General features: G+C 35.1%; 1 protein-coding gene across 10 annotated transcripts in view; it reads left to right on the top strand.

The window, feature by feature from the left end:
* Positions 1–10266, top strand: part of PTPRC (protein tyrosine phosphatase receptor type C) — a 130848-nt gene extending 120582 nt beyond the window's left edge. For all 10 annotated transcript variants that reach the window (XM_023730353.1, XM_023730351.1, XM_023730360.1 and 7 more), the window contains 7 exons: positions 329–419; positions 2268–2401; positions 3367–3501; positions 5144–5266; positions 5497–5672; positions 7232–7367; positions 8814–10266. In XM_023730353.1, coding sequence (XP_023586121.1) covers positions 329–419; positions 2268–2401; positions 3367–3501; positions 5144–5266; positions 5497–5672; positions 7232–7367; positions 8814–9089 — 1071 coding nt within the window. In that variant the 3' untranslated portion in view covers positions 9090–10266. The remainder of the gene's footprint in view (positions 1–328; positions 420–2267; positions 2402–3366; positions 3502–5143; positions 5267–5496; positions 5673–7231; positions 7368–8813) is intronic.
* Positions 10267–15197: the final 4931 nt, after the last annotated feature.

Here is a 15197-nt window from a genome sequence, read left to right as displayed (position 1 = left end):
AATAATTTACCATTGCTTTTTTGCAATATGGATAACATTAGTATAGTGTTTTAAAATTGTGTGACAAAAAATTACTTTGATACCCAGCAGCTCTTAAGTAGGAAGCATATTGTATTATATAATTGTATGTCAAAATCATGTCAAGCGTACAAAAGGCTAAGAGACTAAAAAGAAGAATTCAGAGGTAAACTTTAAAATGGTGACCTATAAATTTCACAGAGCTTGACAAAATACTTTTATGAGGAAGCATGTTATATCACAATAAAATAATCAATATTTAAATTTTTTCTTAAGGACTTTTCCATTATTATTATTATTTTTTCTTCAGAGGCTTCCTTCATATAGGAGCTGGAGGACACAGCACATTGGAAATCAAGCAGAAAATAGAAGCAAAAACAGGAATTCTAACATCATTCCATGTATGTATTTTATTTTACCTTACTTTTACATCAGATAAAGTTAAGCTCTCTTTTGGATTTGTTTAATATGAGGAAAATTATCTTTGAAGCAAGTTTTTCATATTTGGTTAACCGTGGGGAAGAGGTTAACAGACTATTTAAATTTTACTTACAGCAAATATTTTGAACCCCAAACAGTTACCAGGGACTTTAGAGTCATAGATAGACTGTATTCAGTGGGTTTTATTTTGTTTTTTCTTCTACCTGTTATTTCCAAAATGGTTTTTCAGAAAGATGAAATCTCTACAGCCGGGAGAAAAAAGGCCAAGTTGCCTTTACCAGCTGTCTCTCATCTTTAGTTTATTTCAGCTGTTTACTCCAGGATAATTTCCAAATACAAAACCTTACATACTTTTGTTCTCTTCTTTCCTTTATATCTGGGAGTTTGAAAGTGGGTGTATTCTGTAAACTGTCAATCATTGAATTTTTTTTTATTCTTATTTTATTTTATTTTTGTTAAAAATATGCACAGCAAAACCCTCTCTCATTCCACAGTTTCTAGACATATTGATCAGTGACATTGGTTACATTCTTCACATTTGTCAAGATTCTTATTATTTCTGTTCTAGTTGTTTCACTTCGATTTATTTAATCTCCATGCCCCACAGCCTTCTCATCTATGCTTTAAAATAGCTGTTGAGGCTTTGGTCTTATATAGATACTTTTTAAAAAGTAATCATTGAAATTTAACAGATCAAAAGTTGCAGTTTTGAAGTCTTAATTCTACTGTTTGAGCATACGGACACAACCCCATTTGGTACAACTACAACTATAATTTATCTGGAAACTCTGGTGGCGTAGTAGTTAACAGCCACGGCTGCTAACCAAAAGGTCAGCAGTTCAAATCCACCTAGGCGCTCCTTGGAAACTCTGTGGGGCAGTTCTACTCTGTCCTATAGAGTCACTATGAGTTGGAATCAACTCGACGGCAATGGGTATAATTTATCTAGTGGCAAGCAGCAGAAATAGCATAGAAAAATATAACCCATGCTGATAAATTATATAATCAAATCCAATGAAATCAGTGTATAGTTGACCTACTTAATTTCTGCAGAATTTTTTATGAATATGTTTTAAAATAAGAAATTGAGGGTGGTATAGTTAGTTATATCATCTGGCCAGGTTATTATAATTGAAAAATTAAGAAACTGTAGTAAATTATGGGCTAAATAAGTTTCTGGACTAAATAATAATTTATCCGAGACATCTCTTTAACTAAGATTATCAATTTAATGTTATTAGGATACAGCTGAGGAATGAAAACCTAAGCTAGTATTTTTTTTTAACATATCTATCAGAATGATGATATTTCATGGAAAACTAATGTGTATGTATCAGAGAGGAGGCTGGTGGTGCAGTGGTTATGCCTTTGGCTGCTAACCAAAAGGTCGACTGTTTGAATCCGCCAGCTGCTCCTTGGAAACCCCATGGGGCAGTTCTGCTCTGTCCTATAGGGTCACTGGGGGTCAGAATCGACTCAACAGCAGCAAGTTTTGTTTTAATGTATCAAAGATTGACTAATCAGACAGAACATCATTGGTATCTATCGATTTTTTAACAGAGTTATGTTTCATGTTTTTTCTGCCCCTTGTTAGGTACTTTTCTTCCTTAGATTTAAAAAGATATTTTGTTAGTCAATGATACTCAATTTCACGTAAAGTGTCATTCTACGTAGATCAATAAATCAAAGAGCAACATAATGTAATCTATCACTTCTAAATTCCTTTCCTCCCCCTAATTTTCATGTGACAGTCAAGCAGAGCTTTGATTTTTTTACAGTAAGACTCACTACTAATTCGTTTCACATAGATGACTTTAACAGAGTGCCACTTAAACATGAACTGGAAATGAGCAAAGAGAGTGAGCATGATTCAGATGAATCATCTGAGGATGACAGTGACTCCGAGGAAACCAGCAGATACGTCAATGCATCTTTTATAATGGTAGGTACTTCAATTTCCAAAGTTCAGGATCTGACCTTTCAAATAAATAGATCTATGTTATTATGGCTATTCATTAAAGAATTTGTAACAGAATGATGTGCTTAGCCCTGACTATATGTTGACTGACTCTTGAACGTTTTGTTCAATTTTTTTATATTTTAACTTATTAAAAGACTAAACTATATCAAAACCTAATGAATTGATATAAAACAAGACATTTCTACTGGTTATATGTTATGACATATATGACTATAACCACATTAACTTAAAAAAACAAAATTTGAGAACATACAAATATTTGAAAATGTTTACACTTAGGCATCTAAGTCTAAACTTGTAGATTTAACGCTGTTTAGTTCAAGACTTTTCATTCAGATTACCTGAATAATTAAGTGGCTCTGTGTCACGTAAATTTTTTTTTTTTTTTACTGAGAATTCAAACATGGACCCTTTAGTTAATCAATAAACACTGCGTATATACTATGTTGGATTTATATTTTTTCCAAATTGATCTAAAACACACATTAATAGAATATTACTTTAATTATTCATTGTTTAATTACTCATTATGAAAGCTATTGTAAGAGTGTAAAGACAACAATTAAACCAGAGACATGATGAAGATAATTTGAAATGCTTAAGCAATTCCTTTTTACGATTACACTAAACCGTTTTAAAGAAAATGATATTTTTTTTGGAAGGGAAACTTGTTAGTTTTTCAAGGTAATATGTTCTAATCTTGATTGTACCTTATTAGCTAGAGATTTTCATTAACTGAAGAAGTATTTTGCATATAGAGACCACATTGTTTCTTGGACCTCAGAATCTTAACATTTTTATGTAGCAGCACTGATATCAAACTAAGTGGCTGTATTTCCAAATGGCTGTTTTAAGAATCCACTGCTCGCACTTCAGTTAGCAATAGTAACAGAGAGTCTCATTATTATTATTATTATTATTTTAAGAGTTACTGGAAACCTGAAATGATGATTGCTGCTCAGGGACCACTGAAAGAGACCATTGGTGACTTTTGGCAGATGATATTCCAAAGAAAAGTCAAAGTTATTGTTATGCTGACAGAGCTGAAGACTGGCGATCAGGTTTGTACTTTCGAGAATTTTGTTTAAAAAGTCGTTCTGTCCTACGGTCATAAGTATCATTCTCCATTGTTGGATTACTTTCTTGATCTCTATGCCAGTGTCTATTTTCTCTCTCTCACACACAATGCCATGTGTATGTTCTTCCTGCTTCCATCCAAGTGTTGGCCTTCATCATCTCTTGAATGGACTCTGGCACTCGCTCATGGTTTCCCCTCTCCAGTCTTTTACTCATCTCACAGGTTATCTACAACATTGCACTTCCAGTGACATTTCTTGCTAAAAAGGTACATTTCCCCTCTATTTTCCTCAAGATAAAAATCAAACTCCTTAATCTGATACTTAAGATCTTAACTAATCGGGCCCTCATATATCTTAGCACTTTTCACCCATTTTTCTGGTTTACACACTCTCTACTCTGGACAAATAAGTTTACTGACTGAGTCTTAACAAGCCATTTGCATTCACATCTGTGAGCATTTTGTGACATTCCGTGTACTTGACTATTTCCTCTCTTCCCATTGTGATCCTATTCTTCTAGCAAATCAAAACTTCTATACAGTTTTATCTAAAACAATCCTTCCTTCTTTATACTAATGTAATATTTATTACCATTAAATACTATAGTTGGAAGTGACCCAAAGATCTTATTTGATCCCCTACGTAATGTCTGTGACATGTATTTGATTTCTTCTTTAACACCTTGAGTTATTACTAAAATTTCCTTTGCCTTAGATTTCATTTAGTTTTAGCAGCTAACACAGTATCTAACATGTTCAACCTTATTCAGCAGATACCCTCATAAGCATGCAATAAGATTCATGGTTTATTTTGCTTCTTTGTAACTGTCTGTCTCTTTTCCCTGGCTCTTTACCCATGTACACAACCCAAAACAAAACCCACTATTGTCAAGTCCAGGCTTTTTTTTTTTTTTTTTTGAGTTATATACTCATATTACCAGCATGGAATGCCAGCACATCTTTCTTTTCTTCTAAATTTGAGACCCAGGGCATAGAATGGGGTTGGGAGGATGGATGTCTATCTGTGTCATCAAGTGTGGGTCTGTAGTTAGTGGAGAAGAGTTTGCAGAGAGAAGAGATGCCTCTGTGATTCACCTATTCTTCAGTCTGACCCTCGGCTCAGAGATTCTGTGATTTTAAATAGATCTGCTCATGGTGCTGACCGTCAAGATACAGAGGCAGAACTCCAAAAGATGCAATCTCTTTCCTGAAGGACCACCGAAGTTACAGTGAGACATGAGTCAGTGGAGGGGATATGGCAGTCATCAGTTCAATCTATTGATTTTGAAAGAGGTGATCATAAAGGTCTGAAAGGGAGGGACAATTCTCAAAGACCTACACTAGGCAACACAGAGTGTTCCTGCACTTTCCTGGCCAACTTGGTTATTCCCAGGTTCCCTTTACTTGCAAAAGGAAACATTATGTATTTGTTAAATGATTCTCCAAAATAACTTAAAATTGATTTGGGACTTCAATTTTAGAATGCAATGATACTTTTCATTTAATAGGAAGGGAGAGGAGACAGAAAGAGAGAGGAAGAAAGATGGAAGAAGTCCTCCAAATAATTTAAATAATAAGCAGAACATTTGTGCAGCAGTTGTTGAACCATGTTCTTTCTTATCTAGGAGAACTGTGCTCAGTACTGGGGAGAAGGAAAGCAGACGTATGGAGATATAGAAATTGATATGAAAGACACAAACACGTCTTCAGCTTACACCCTCCGTGAATTTGAACTGAGACATGGCAAGGTACATAAATAATTTCAGGAGTATATATCTTTGATGTAACTGATCTGGAAGCAAAACTAATACAAATTACTCGATGAAAGCAAACAACTAGATAATATTGCCACATAATATTTCAGAAAAAAATTCTTAAATGATGGAAATGAAAGTAATTGTGAAGAAAATGTGACTATCAGATTACGTAATGGACTGAATTTTGCTGGAGTTAATTCTCCCTTTACTTCTGATTTTAGAGGAAAGATACCGGAACTGTGTATCAGTATCAATATAATAAGTGGAATGCAGAACTTCCTGCAGAACCCAAAGAATTAATCTCTATGATTCAGAGCCTCAGACAAAAACTTCCCATGAAGAAATCCACTGAAGGGAATAAGAACCACAGGAGTGTGCCTCTCCTCATTCACTGCAGGTGGGTGGGGTTTGATAACATATGCTCTGAAACTCATCGTAAACTTGCTGTCCTGGTTCACACTTTCTCTTAAATTCTATTTATCCTGCTATATAAAACACATGACCACAGTCAAAGTCTCTTATGGAGTAATCGCTCTCTCACTTCTAGTTTCATAGCATAACTGTTTTAGAAATATAATAGATATTATTATATTATAATGCAATAAGTTTAGATGGGGAGTTCCTCAATACTCAGTATCATATCATCTTTGATTCTGCAGTACCTGAGATTGAGCCTGGAATGTAATGTGTTATGAATGAATTAATGAATGAATGGAAGGATCTATGGACTAATAGGTGGATGCATATGATACTTAATACATGCTTATATGCATTGATCCACTCTATTAGATGTTATAGAGTCCAGAGGTGTTACTGAATGCTTTGCCTTCAGTAAACATATCTTAAACTACATATTAACTGAAATCTCAATGGTTAGCAACTTTGATTTTTAACCTATCATTTAATTTTTCTAAACTGACTCCAAAGGAAAAGACTTGAATAATATAAATAATAATACTTGATTTATTAGTTTTTTGTTATTCAGATTCTTAAACTTCTTTGTAAAATGCATACATATTCACCTTCAATAAGAGATTGAAAGAAGGATGCATAATATAAAACATTTACGTGGAAATATTAAAGTAAAATGAGAAATGTAAATCTAATGAAATGCTTTTAGAAATTCTGAGAAAGCTTCATTACTATTACTTTTGGAATTACATATCCTCGAATCAAGTTCTTAGAGAAATATACTTTTTAGCATTTGTTTGAGTTTTCAAAGGTGAAATTTACTTGGGAAAAAAGTTGAAGAAGGGGCATTTAGGTTTTAAAACTACATGCATTTCTTAGGATATGGTTGAGTACCTACTATATGTTCTTTAATTTTTGTTCAATGAATAAAAAATCCTGTTCCTAACGTATTCTTTTAATTGAAGCTTTATTGTAACATTTCGTACCTCTCATAGTTTGATCAATCATTTTGTTGACCTGTTTCTAATGAAAATTTGCATCATGCGGCACTTTCCTACTGATGCAGAAGTGGAAACATAAGCAGAAAGTGATAGGGAGGCAGAAAAGAGAAGGAGAAAAATGTTTAGTAATTTACATAATATAAAATCTAATATTTCTGGTTCCATCACTTTCTAACCTTGTCATTTTCTGCGCTAAGTCTCAGTATCTTCATTTATTAATTTGGAATTAAGATATTTGACCTAACAATTTCAGATGTAAATAAAAAGGCATTAAAATCTATAAAGTACTAAAGAGAGTAAAGTACATTTTTAAAGCCTAAGACACATATCTTTTAAACTGTAAGATTATTATATTTCTAAATTGAAAAATTTTGTCCAAGGATGGATTTAGCATAAGTAATTTGGCTTTTAAAGATATTGGAATAAAATAATTATTGTAAATATGAAGTGGAAAATATTCTCTACTTCAATTTTTAATCAAATACTACTTCCTCCACCAAAAGTAGAATTATGTTTCCTTTTTCCCCTTTTCTTCCATTTGTAGGGATGGATCTCAGCAAACAGGACTATTCTGTGCCTTATTAAATCTCCTGGAAAGTGCAGAAACAGAAGAGGTGGTAGACGTTTTTCAAGTAGTCAAATCTCTACGCAGAGCAAGGCCGGGAATGGTTTCCTCCTTTGTAAGTATACTTCACCATTGCTTTTAACATGTTTTGCAATTTTGCTTTGGCAGTTTTCTTTTCTTTGATTTTCTTTTCTATTATTCTTTTTTTGCTTCAATTTTTTACATGATAATTCATATTGAATTATTGTCAATATCAATGAGAAATAATTAACTAGAGTTTGCCTGAAATTTGTTGTTGTAGATCATGAAAAATATTTTCTCAGTTTTTTAAAACGCTCATGAATTTCCTAACCTTTAATCCCATATCTCGTATAGGGTCTCTATGAGTCAGAGTCCACTCAGTGGCAGTGGGTTTGGTTTATTTTTGGGAATTCCACATCAAGTAATATTATTGTATAAGAGATGACCCCAAAACTTAGTGGCTTAAAAAATAACATTTATTATAGTTCAATATTGGTCAGTGGGATGGCTCTGCTGGTCTCATAAGGCTCAGCCAATTTGCACCAAGCTCACTCATATGCATGCCATCAGCTGATGGTTCCCCTGGGGTCTAGCTTGTCTAAATTGAGCTCAGTTGCCTGTCGGCTGGAGTTGGCTTGCATTTAGCTATAGCAACAGCCACGTATGGGCTAAATGTCTCCCTTCCATCCAGGATGCTGGGCATATTCACATATAGGAGGGAGAATGGAAGTGTGTAAGACCTACCTCTTGAGGCCCAGGCTTGGAACTGGCACAAAACTTCCTCTGCATTCTAGATGCCAAACAAATCACAAGGCCAGCCTAGATCTGATGCAACTTCTTGTTAAAGGGGCTGTAAAGTCACATTGCAGAGTGTAGATACAGGGAGAGTAATAAATGTGGCATTTTTGTAATCATACTACTATGTAGTCTCTATAAGTGGTAGCAACTGTAGGTGATAGTCTAGAAATTAGTAATTATTCACAATATAAACTTAATCACTCACTAAAATGTATGCAGCTTTTAATTATGTATCACATTGAGCTGGCACATACTGATTTAAAAGATACACTGAGTGCCTACTATCTGCTCTTGCCATCAAGGGGCTCACTGTTTAGTGTGGGAAAAGCCAGATATTTACCTCATAATGTAGAACGTGAAATAACAGAAAAGTGTACTTAAATCAACAGGTGATTCCTGTTCAGATTCTTAAATGATGTGTGGGCATTAGCCAAGAGGATAAGCATTATAGCAAAAGTGGCATCATGAGTAAAGGAATGGAAATGAGAAACCACATGGCAAGCGAGAAGAATTGACACGAGTTTGGTGTTGTTAGAAGGCAAATTTTGAATAGTACTCCATGGTCAGTCCTTTAGAACTGTAAGGAGACTAAGCCATTCAGAATGTTCTTTATATCAGAATATATCAGAGTAGCTTTATGCCATCCAGTACTTTCACAAGTCAGTGATTAGTTCTTGCTAATTTTATCTGACACAAAAATAATTATGTAAACTTTCTTCATATGATTTCTTTCCTTTACTAGGAGCAATACCAATTCCTGTATGACATCATTGCCAGCATCTACCCTGCCCAGAATGGACAAATAAAGAAAGGCAACAAACAAGAAGATAAAATTGAATTTGATAATGAAGTGGACAAACCAAAGCAAGATGTGAATTCCATTAGTCCCGTTGATGCCGTAGATAAAACCCAGGAAGAAAACAAAGAGGCTAAATGTTCTGAACCCATGAGTGGCACTGAGGAACCAGAAAGTTCTGCCAATGGTTCTACAAGTCCAGCTTTAACCCAAAGTGCATAGAAAAAGACATAAATGAGGCAACTGAAAGCCTCCTATTAGCTGTTATTTCTAATTTTCTAGAAGTAGGAGAGGAAAATAGGTATACAGTGGAGTAAAGCAGTGCATTGGACCAATGTTTGTGGGGAACTTCTATTTTTAATATTGTGGGAAAATATTTAAGATCGTTTTCTGAAAAGTTTTGTACAGTCTGTTGGTTATTTTAAAATTTTATCTATCATTCAACAAAAGCAGCTTATTTGCGACCTTTGCACGTATGTGTGTGTGTGGGAGAGAGAAAAAAAAGAATTTTCTAGGGCTCTCTAAATGTTCTTGAGAAGCTTTGCCTTTTTGTTTTCATGAAGGATAAAACACACAATTTTTAATGGAAATGTTAACTTAGGTTAAGAGATTTACTTTCTAAATCATAAATAGTGTGTGGTCTCTCTGTAAGAATAACACGTACATTTCTAGAATGACCTCAAGATGTCCTCATTGTCCTACTCATATATATCTTATAGTTTACTGTTTTACTTCTAGAGATGGCATATAAATGTGTGAGTGCATAGTTACAAGAAAGTTAACTAAATTAACATTTGGAAACTTAGACTCTGTGTATAGGCATTTAATACAGTATTTCCTCATGCTCGCTTAATTCAATTTAAAATTTCAAGTGAGCCTATCTTGTTATCTTCACATGGTGTTTACAATTTTGCAACATACATTATTCTCTGTATAATATGTGCAAGTCATTCCTTAATGTTTTGGGCCAAAAAATTATGTCTGTGAAATTCAATAAACTTAAATAAACATCTTTAAAAGAAACAAATATTATTTATATTTATATATATATATATGTACCCAAAGGATTAAAATAGAAGTGCAAATTTATCTGTGATTAATATTTGCATATGAAGCATAATATAGCTACTTCTACAGAATTCAACATTGATATGAGAAATATAGTATTATTACATGTGCATATTTTCCATATTAAAGTCTGTCCCAGATTTTCATTGAAGTGCATTTACTCTGAATTTCTAAAATGTTGGACTGCTTTTTATAAGGAATTGATATGAATATATCACAGTATAATCCAATCATTATCTTTTGTTGTACATAAGACATTAAATGTGTTGTATGTTTATATACATAATATGGAAGCACATATTAAAATACAGTTTTCATTTTATTTAAAATATTTGTAGAGCTCTTTTATAGTTCCCAATCTTTTTAAAAGCCTCATAGTCTTAAAAAATTGTTTAGGAGCTAGAAGAAACCTTAAGAATAATGGTATTTTCCAAAGAAATAATAAAAACGACTCCTTTTGGTGGATTCTGCTTCAGCTTATTACACTGGTCACATACTACCTTTAGGTTGGTTTTATTTTAAATGTCTTGAGCTATGCGTCATCAATTTCTTTCCATTCATCTAATTTATTTTGTGCTCACACTCTAATTCTTTTACTATTATATTCACACAATTAGCAATAAATCCTTACGTTGTGTAGTACCCTACTCTTACTTAACTCATGAAAAGAAGTAACGATTAGAGTGAAGCAACAGTTCCTAATTTATGTTAAGGTTACTTATTAATGAGAAAAGGGAACTGGGAACCATCCACGATGGGTACCAGCAGGAAATAAAGCTTGCTTTCACTTCTCTCATTAGTCACTCGAACTCTTGTGCCTTGGTTTCTTCTACTGAAACTTGGTTGGGGCATTTATTAGACAACGTAGTTAAAATTTACAGTTCTCACGTTCAATGGTCCAGCATGAAGTGTCTATTTTATCTGTAAACTGCTTCAAAATACCAACAGAAAAAATTCTCCGTTTTAAATATCTACAAGTTTTCCTTGGCAATTTCAGCGGCACGTGACATCTTCTGACTGCGGATGTTCTGTGTTAAATGTGTATTTTCCACTTGGATCTATTCTTTCGATGTGACAAAAAATACTTGGAAACTTGCTGCTAGTTTAAGAAGACAGCTGGAGATTTTTTCTTTTTTTCTGCAAAAGGAAAGTTGTCAGAAAAGGAGCAATACAGTAGTGGCTCAGAAGGTCTATTACGCTGTGAGAAATGCATCAACCGGAAGGTGAGGTCCACTGCACTAGAGCATGGAATTATATGTCTATGATTTTTATCTTAAAAAAAATAAGTGAAGTGTACACCTAAGACTATGGATTGTATTCCTAGGAAATCTGTCATGAACTATAAAACATTCATTTTCTAGAGTTTAGTACTGCCATTAATAATTCCAAGACCTAGTCAGAAAAATTAAGCAAAAGATTCCAACTTGATAAAATCTGGTCTGTTTTCAGGGATAAAGCCCTGGATCCCATTGTATGTTTTTTTGTTTGTTTTTGTTTTTTTAAGAAGAAAGAGATTGTGATATATTTCCTTTGAAGTTTGTTTATTTCTGTTATCAGAATTCATTGGGAACAAATGATACATTCAGCCTCCTAAAACTTCAGCTCCAAGTCATTAATTTTGTATAAGCAAAAAAATAAAAATTTGCAGGTAAGAGATATATATTTTAACATTATCTTACAGTGGTAAAACTCCGTGATTAGCTGAAAGTCTTTGCACTGATAGTTAAAAAAAACTGTAAGCCTCCACTAAGAACTCTAATATGTATATCTTGCAATTTTAATATCTATTTTTGTCCTTTTTCCTCTAAAACACTGAATGTAGAGTTTCTTCTTTCTTACAACCAGGCCTGACTGTAATATTCAATTACAAGAGAAATTTGTTATAAAATGTTCTCATCGCATCATATGAAGTCTAAAAAAATGGATGGTGCTTGCCCCCAGCTAATTGTAACATTTTTCTTATAATGAAGACCTTAAAATGAACAACTTCAAGGAAATGAGCATCTGTTAAAATGAGTTGAAAAGGCTATGCTTTCATGCTCCTAGATGTATTTTACAACTGGAAAGATCTAAAGATTCTTCAAAGAGACAAATTCTAAAAAGAGCTTTTCCCTTTCCTTTTCCAGGTGAAAAGATTTATTCTTCTAAGGGCCTATTTTCTGTAATCATTCTTTTGTAAACCTCTTTACATTTCTCTGTACATTTTCATCTTTCTGAACCAAAAGTGATGGATAGTTTTTGATTAATATATGTAGAGTATTTAAGAGTTTCCAATCATTTGCAGCAAATGAACTGTTATTTTTGCTAAGATCCCCTAAAGACAGACTCCTCTTCCCTAGTTACTCATGGTTACCCCCTTCTCCAGGATGGCATGGAGTTTGGTTGTCAGATGAGTACACCCCATGCAATATTTAGGACATATGCATACTACAAAATTATTCATTGTTTATCTATGATTCAAAATTAACTGGGCAGCCTGTATTTTCATTTACCAAAGCTGGCAACTCTAACATGGAGGAATCAGCAATGTCTATTTTATTTAAAAGAACTTTGAAAATATGAATGAGAGAATGTGATACTTCTAATATTAAGTGTGCAAAAAACAGGCTTGAGTTATTGAGGAAGGCTTCATGAAAGGATAAAAGATAATGGTCACTTACAGTGGTGTTCTGGATCTAGTTCACACCAACTTCCAAGTGCCAAGTGTGCACATTCCTTCCCAACTCTGTTCAATGATGTCACGTAGGTGGTTTGAAACCAGCCATGGTGGGAGTATCTATACCACAGAAATCAATAAACGCTTCAAAGCAGGGATTTTTTGTTTGTTTGTTTTTGGAGAACCACTAAGCATTTACCACCAGTTGGACAAATAGGTAAAGGGGATGTCATGAAGAAGAAATACAATGTGAAAGGTGGGGCCCATGAAATAGTATGAAGTCTCAGTGAACTTCAAACAGATCATCATGAGGGAACACAGAGTATGAGAGGAGAGAGACAAAATATACAGCAGAAAGATATGCATGGATTTGACTATGGTGAAGACTTGTATTGAATGTTAAGACAACGTGTTATTCAACAGATCATTGTGTCCTATGATATGGTCCTCTAATCATTCACACCAGAATCACCTCAAAAATAAAATTTCTGACCCCTACTCCAAAAAAAAGAACATTTGAGGTATGGGCTTTGATGGTTATTCTCAGTCAAAACATCAGTATTTTCATCTGTCATTTGAAAATATAGCTCCTCTTCCTGCTAAGTGAGATCCTGAGAAGAAAATGTTGAATGAAATTATTCTGATTAGTATACAAATAGTAGCTTAAAAAATCAATACTAACTCAATCAACGGGCATATATCCTGTATCATCACTTATAAATGAAAATTGTAATTATTATTATAAATGTCCCTGGGTGGTACAAAGGGTTACTGTCCTCAGCTGCTAACCAAAAGGTGGGGGGTTCAAGTCCATCAGAGGCACCTCAGAAGAAAGGCCTGGTGATCTGTTTCTGAAAAATCCACCACTGAAAACCCAAAAGTCATAAAGGATTTTATCTTAAGAATAAATAAATATTCAGGTTTGTAAGCTTGTTTAATTTATTGCAAGGTAGTTGCCTTTGTTATCCAGTGCTGCTATAAGAGAAATACCACAAGTGGATGGCTTTAACCAACAGAAATTTATTCTATCACAACTTAGGTGGGTAGAAGTCTGAATTCAGGGCACCAGCTCCAAGGAAAAACTTTCTTTCTCTGTCAGCTCTAGGCGAAGGTCCTTGTCATCAATCTTCCCCTCCTCTAGGAGTTTCTCAGCACAGGCACCCTGGATCCAAAGGATGCACTCCACTCCCAGTTCTTCTTTGTTGGTGGTAGTAGGTCCTCCCTCTCTACTGGCTTGTTTAATCTCTTTTATATATCAAAAGACATTGACTCAAGATACAACTTAATCCTGTAGATTGTGTTCTGTCTCATTAACATAACTAATTTTAATCTTGCCTCATTAACATCATAAAGGTTAGGATTTGCAACACACAGAATAATTACATCAGATTACAAAATGCAGGACAACCACACAATACTGTGAATCATGGTCTAGCCAAGTTAACACATATTTTGGGGGAATACAATTCAATTCATAACATTCCATTCCACCCTTTGGCCCCCCAAAATTCATGTCCTTGCCACATGTAATATACATTTACCCCATCATATCATCCCAAAAGTCTTAAATCAACTCCAAGTCCAAAATGTCCTGGGGCAAAATTGTTCTTCATCTATGAAATCTAGAATACAAGTTATCTGTTTTCAAAGTACAATGGTGGAACAGGCACAAGGTAGACATTTCTATTACAAATGGGAGAAATTGGAGGGAAAGAAGGGATGATGGGCACCAAGCAATTCCAAAACTCAGCAGAGCAATTTATATTAGCTCTCAAGGCTTGAAAATAATTCTGTTCTCTGAGACCATCTGGGCAATGGCCCTGCCCTCCAGACTCTGGGTGTTGGCCATGCTCTCTGGTCTCTGGTGGAAGGCCCTCACCCCTGGGCTTCAGCTCTGCCTTCCAGGCCACTGGGACAGCAACTCTGCTCCCTAGGATTTGTGCAGCCCCATTCTCCTAGTCCAAATGATTGGTGACCCCACTCCCTCTGACCCAGTAGGCCCCGTTCTTCTGCCCTTTGAGCATGGTAGCCTCACCCCCTCAGCTTTGGACAATGGCTCTCACCCATTCCTCTGGCACTCATGAATGACAGTCCCACACTCCGGAACCAACTTGGTGAAGATCTGACTCTTTGAAACCTAGGAGGCTGTGGCCCCACCCTTTGAGATCTCAGAGGTCGCGCACCCACCCTTTGAGACTGAGGCAATTATGCTTCCCATGCTCCTTGTCTTCATCTTCTGCTTCCTGGTTTCTTGACCTCTTGGTCCCTTGGTCTCCTGGGCCTCTTGGGCTGGCCTGGCCTCTGCTCTGCTCTGGCAAGTGTTGCAAAGCTCTTTAGCTCTACTGATAAGTGCCCAGAGGCACCCTACTACGCCAATAAGTTTTGGCCTGAAAGGGCTCAGTTCTCTCACTCTGTGGGTCTGCTCCTGCTCTGTCTCATGCTGGTTCTGCTGCTGCCATTTCTATGCTGCTGCTTCTTGCCATCTGCACCATCTACAGTGTTACAGCTCTCCTCACTTCCTTCTGAGACCTCACCAGAATTGCTTTTGATGTCCATAATTTCACCAACAGTCTCTTCAAGACAATCTAGGCTTTTACTATTAGGTA

The sequence above is a fragment of the Trichechus manatus genome, unplaced genomic scaffold (genome assembly GCF_000243295.1).
Source record: "Trichechus manatus latirostris isolate Lorelei unplaced genomic scaffold, TriManLat1.0 scaffold00035, whole genome shotgun sequence".
NCBI classification, from domain to species: Eukaryota; Metazoa; Chordata; class Mammalia; order Sirenia; family Trichechidae; genus Trichechus; species Trichechus manatus.
Note: the sequence above shows the minus strand (reverse complement) of the source record. Positions and strands in the feature narration are given on the sequence as shown.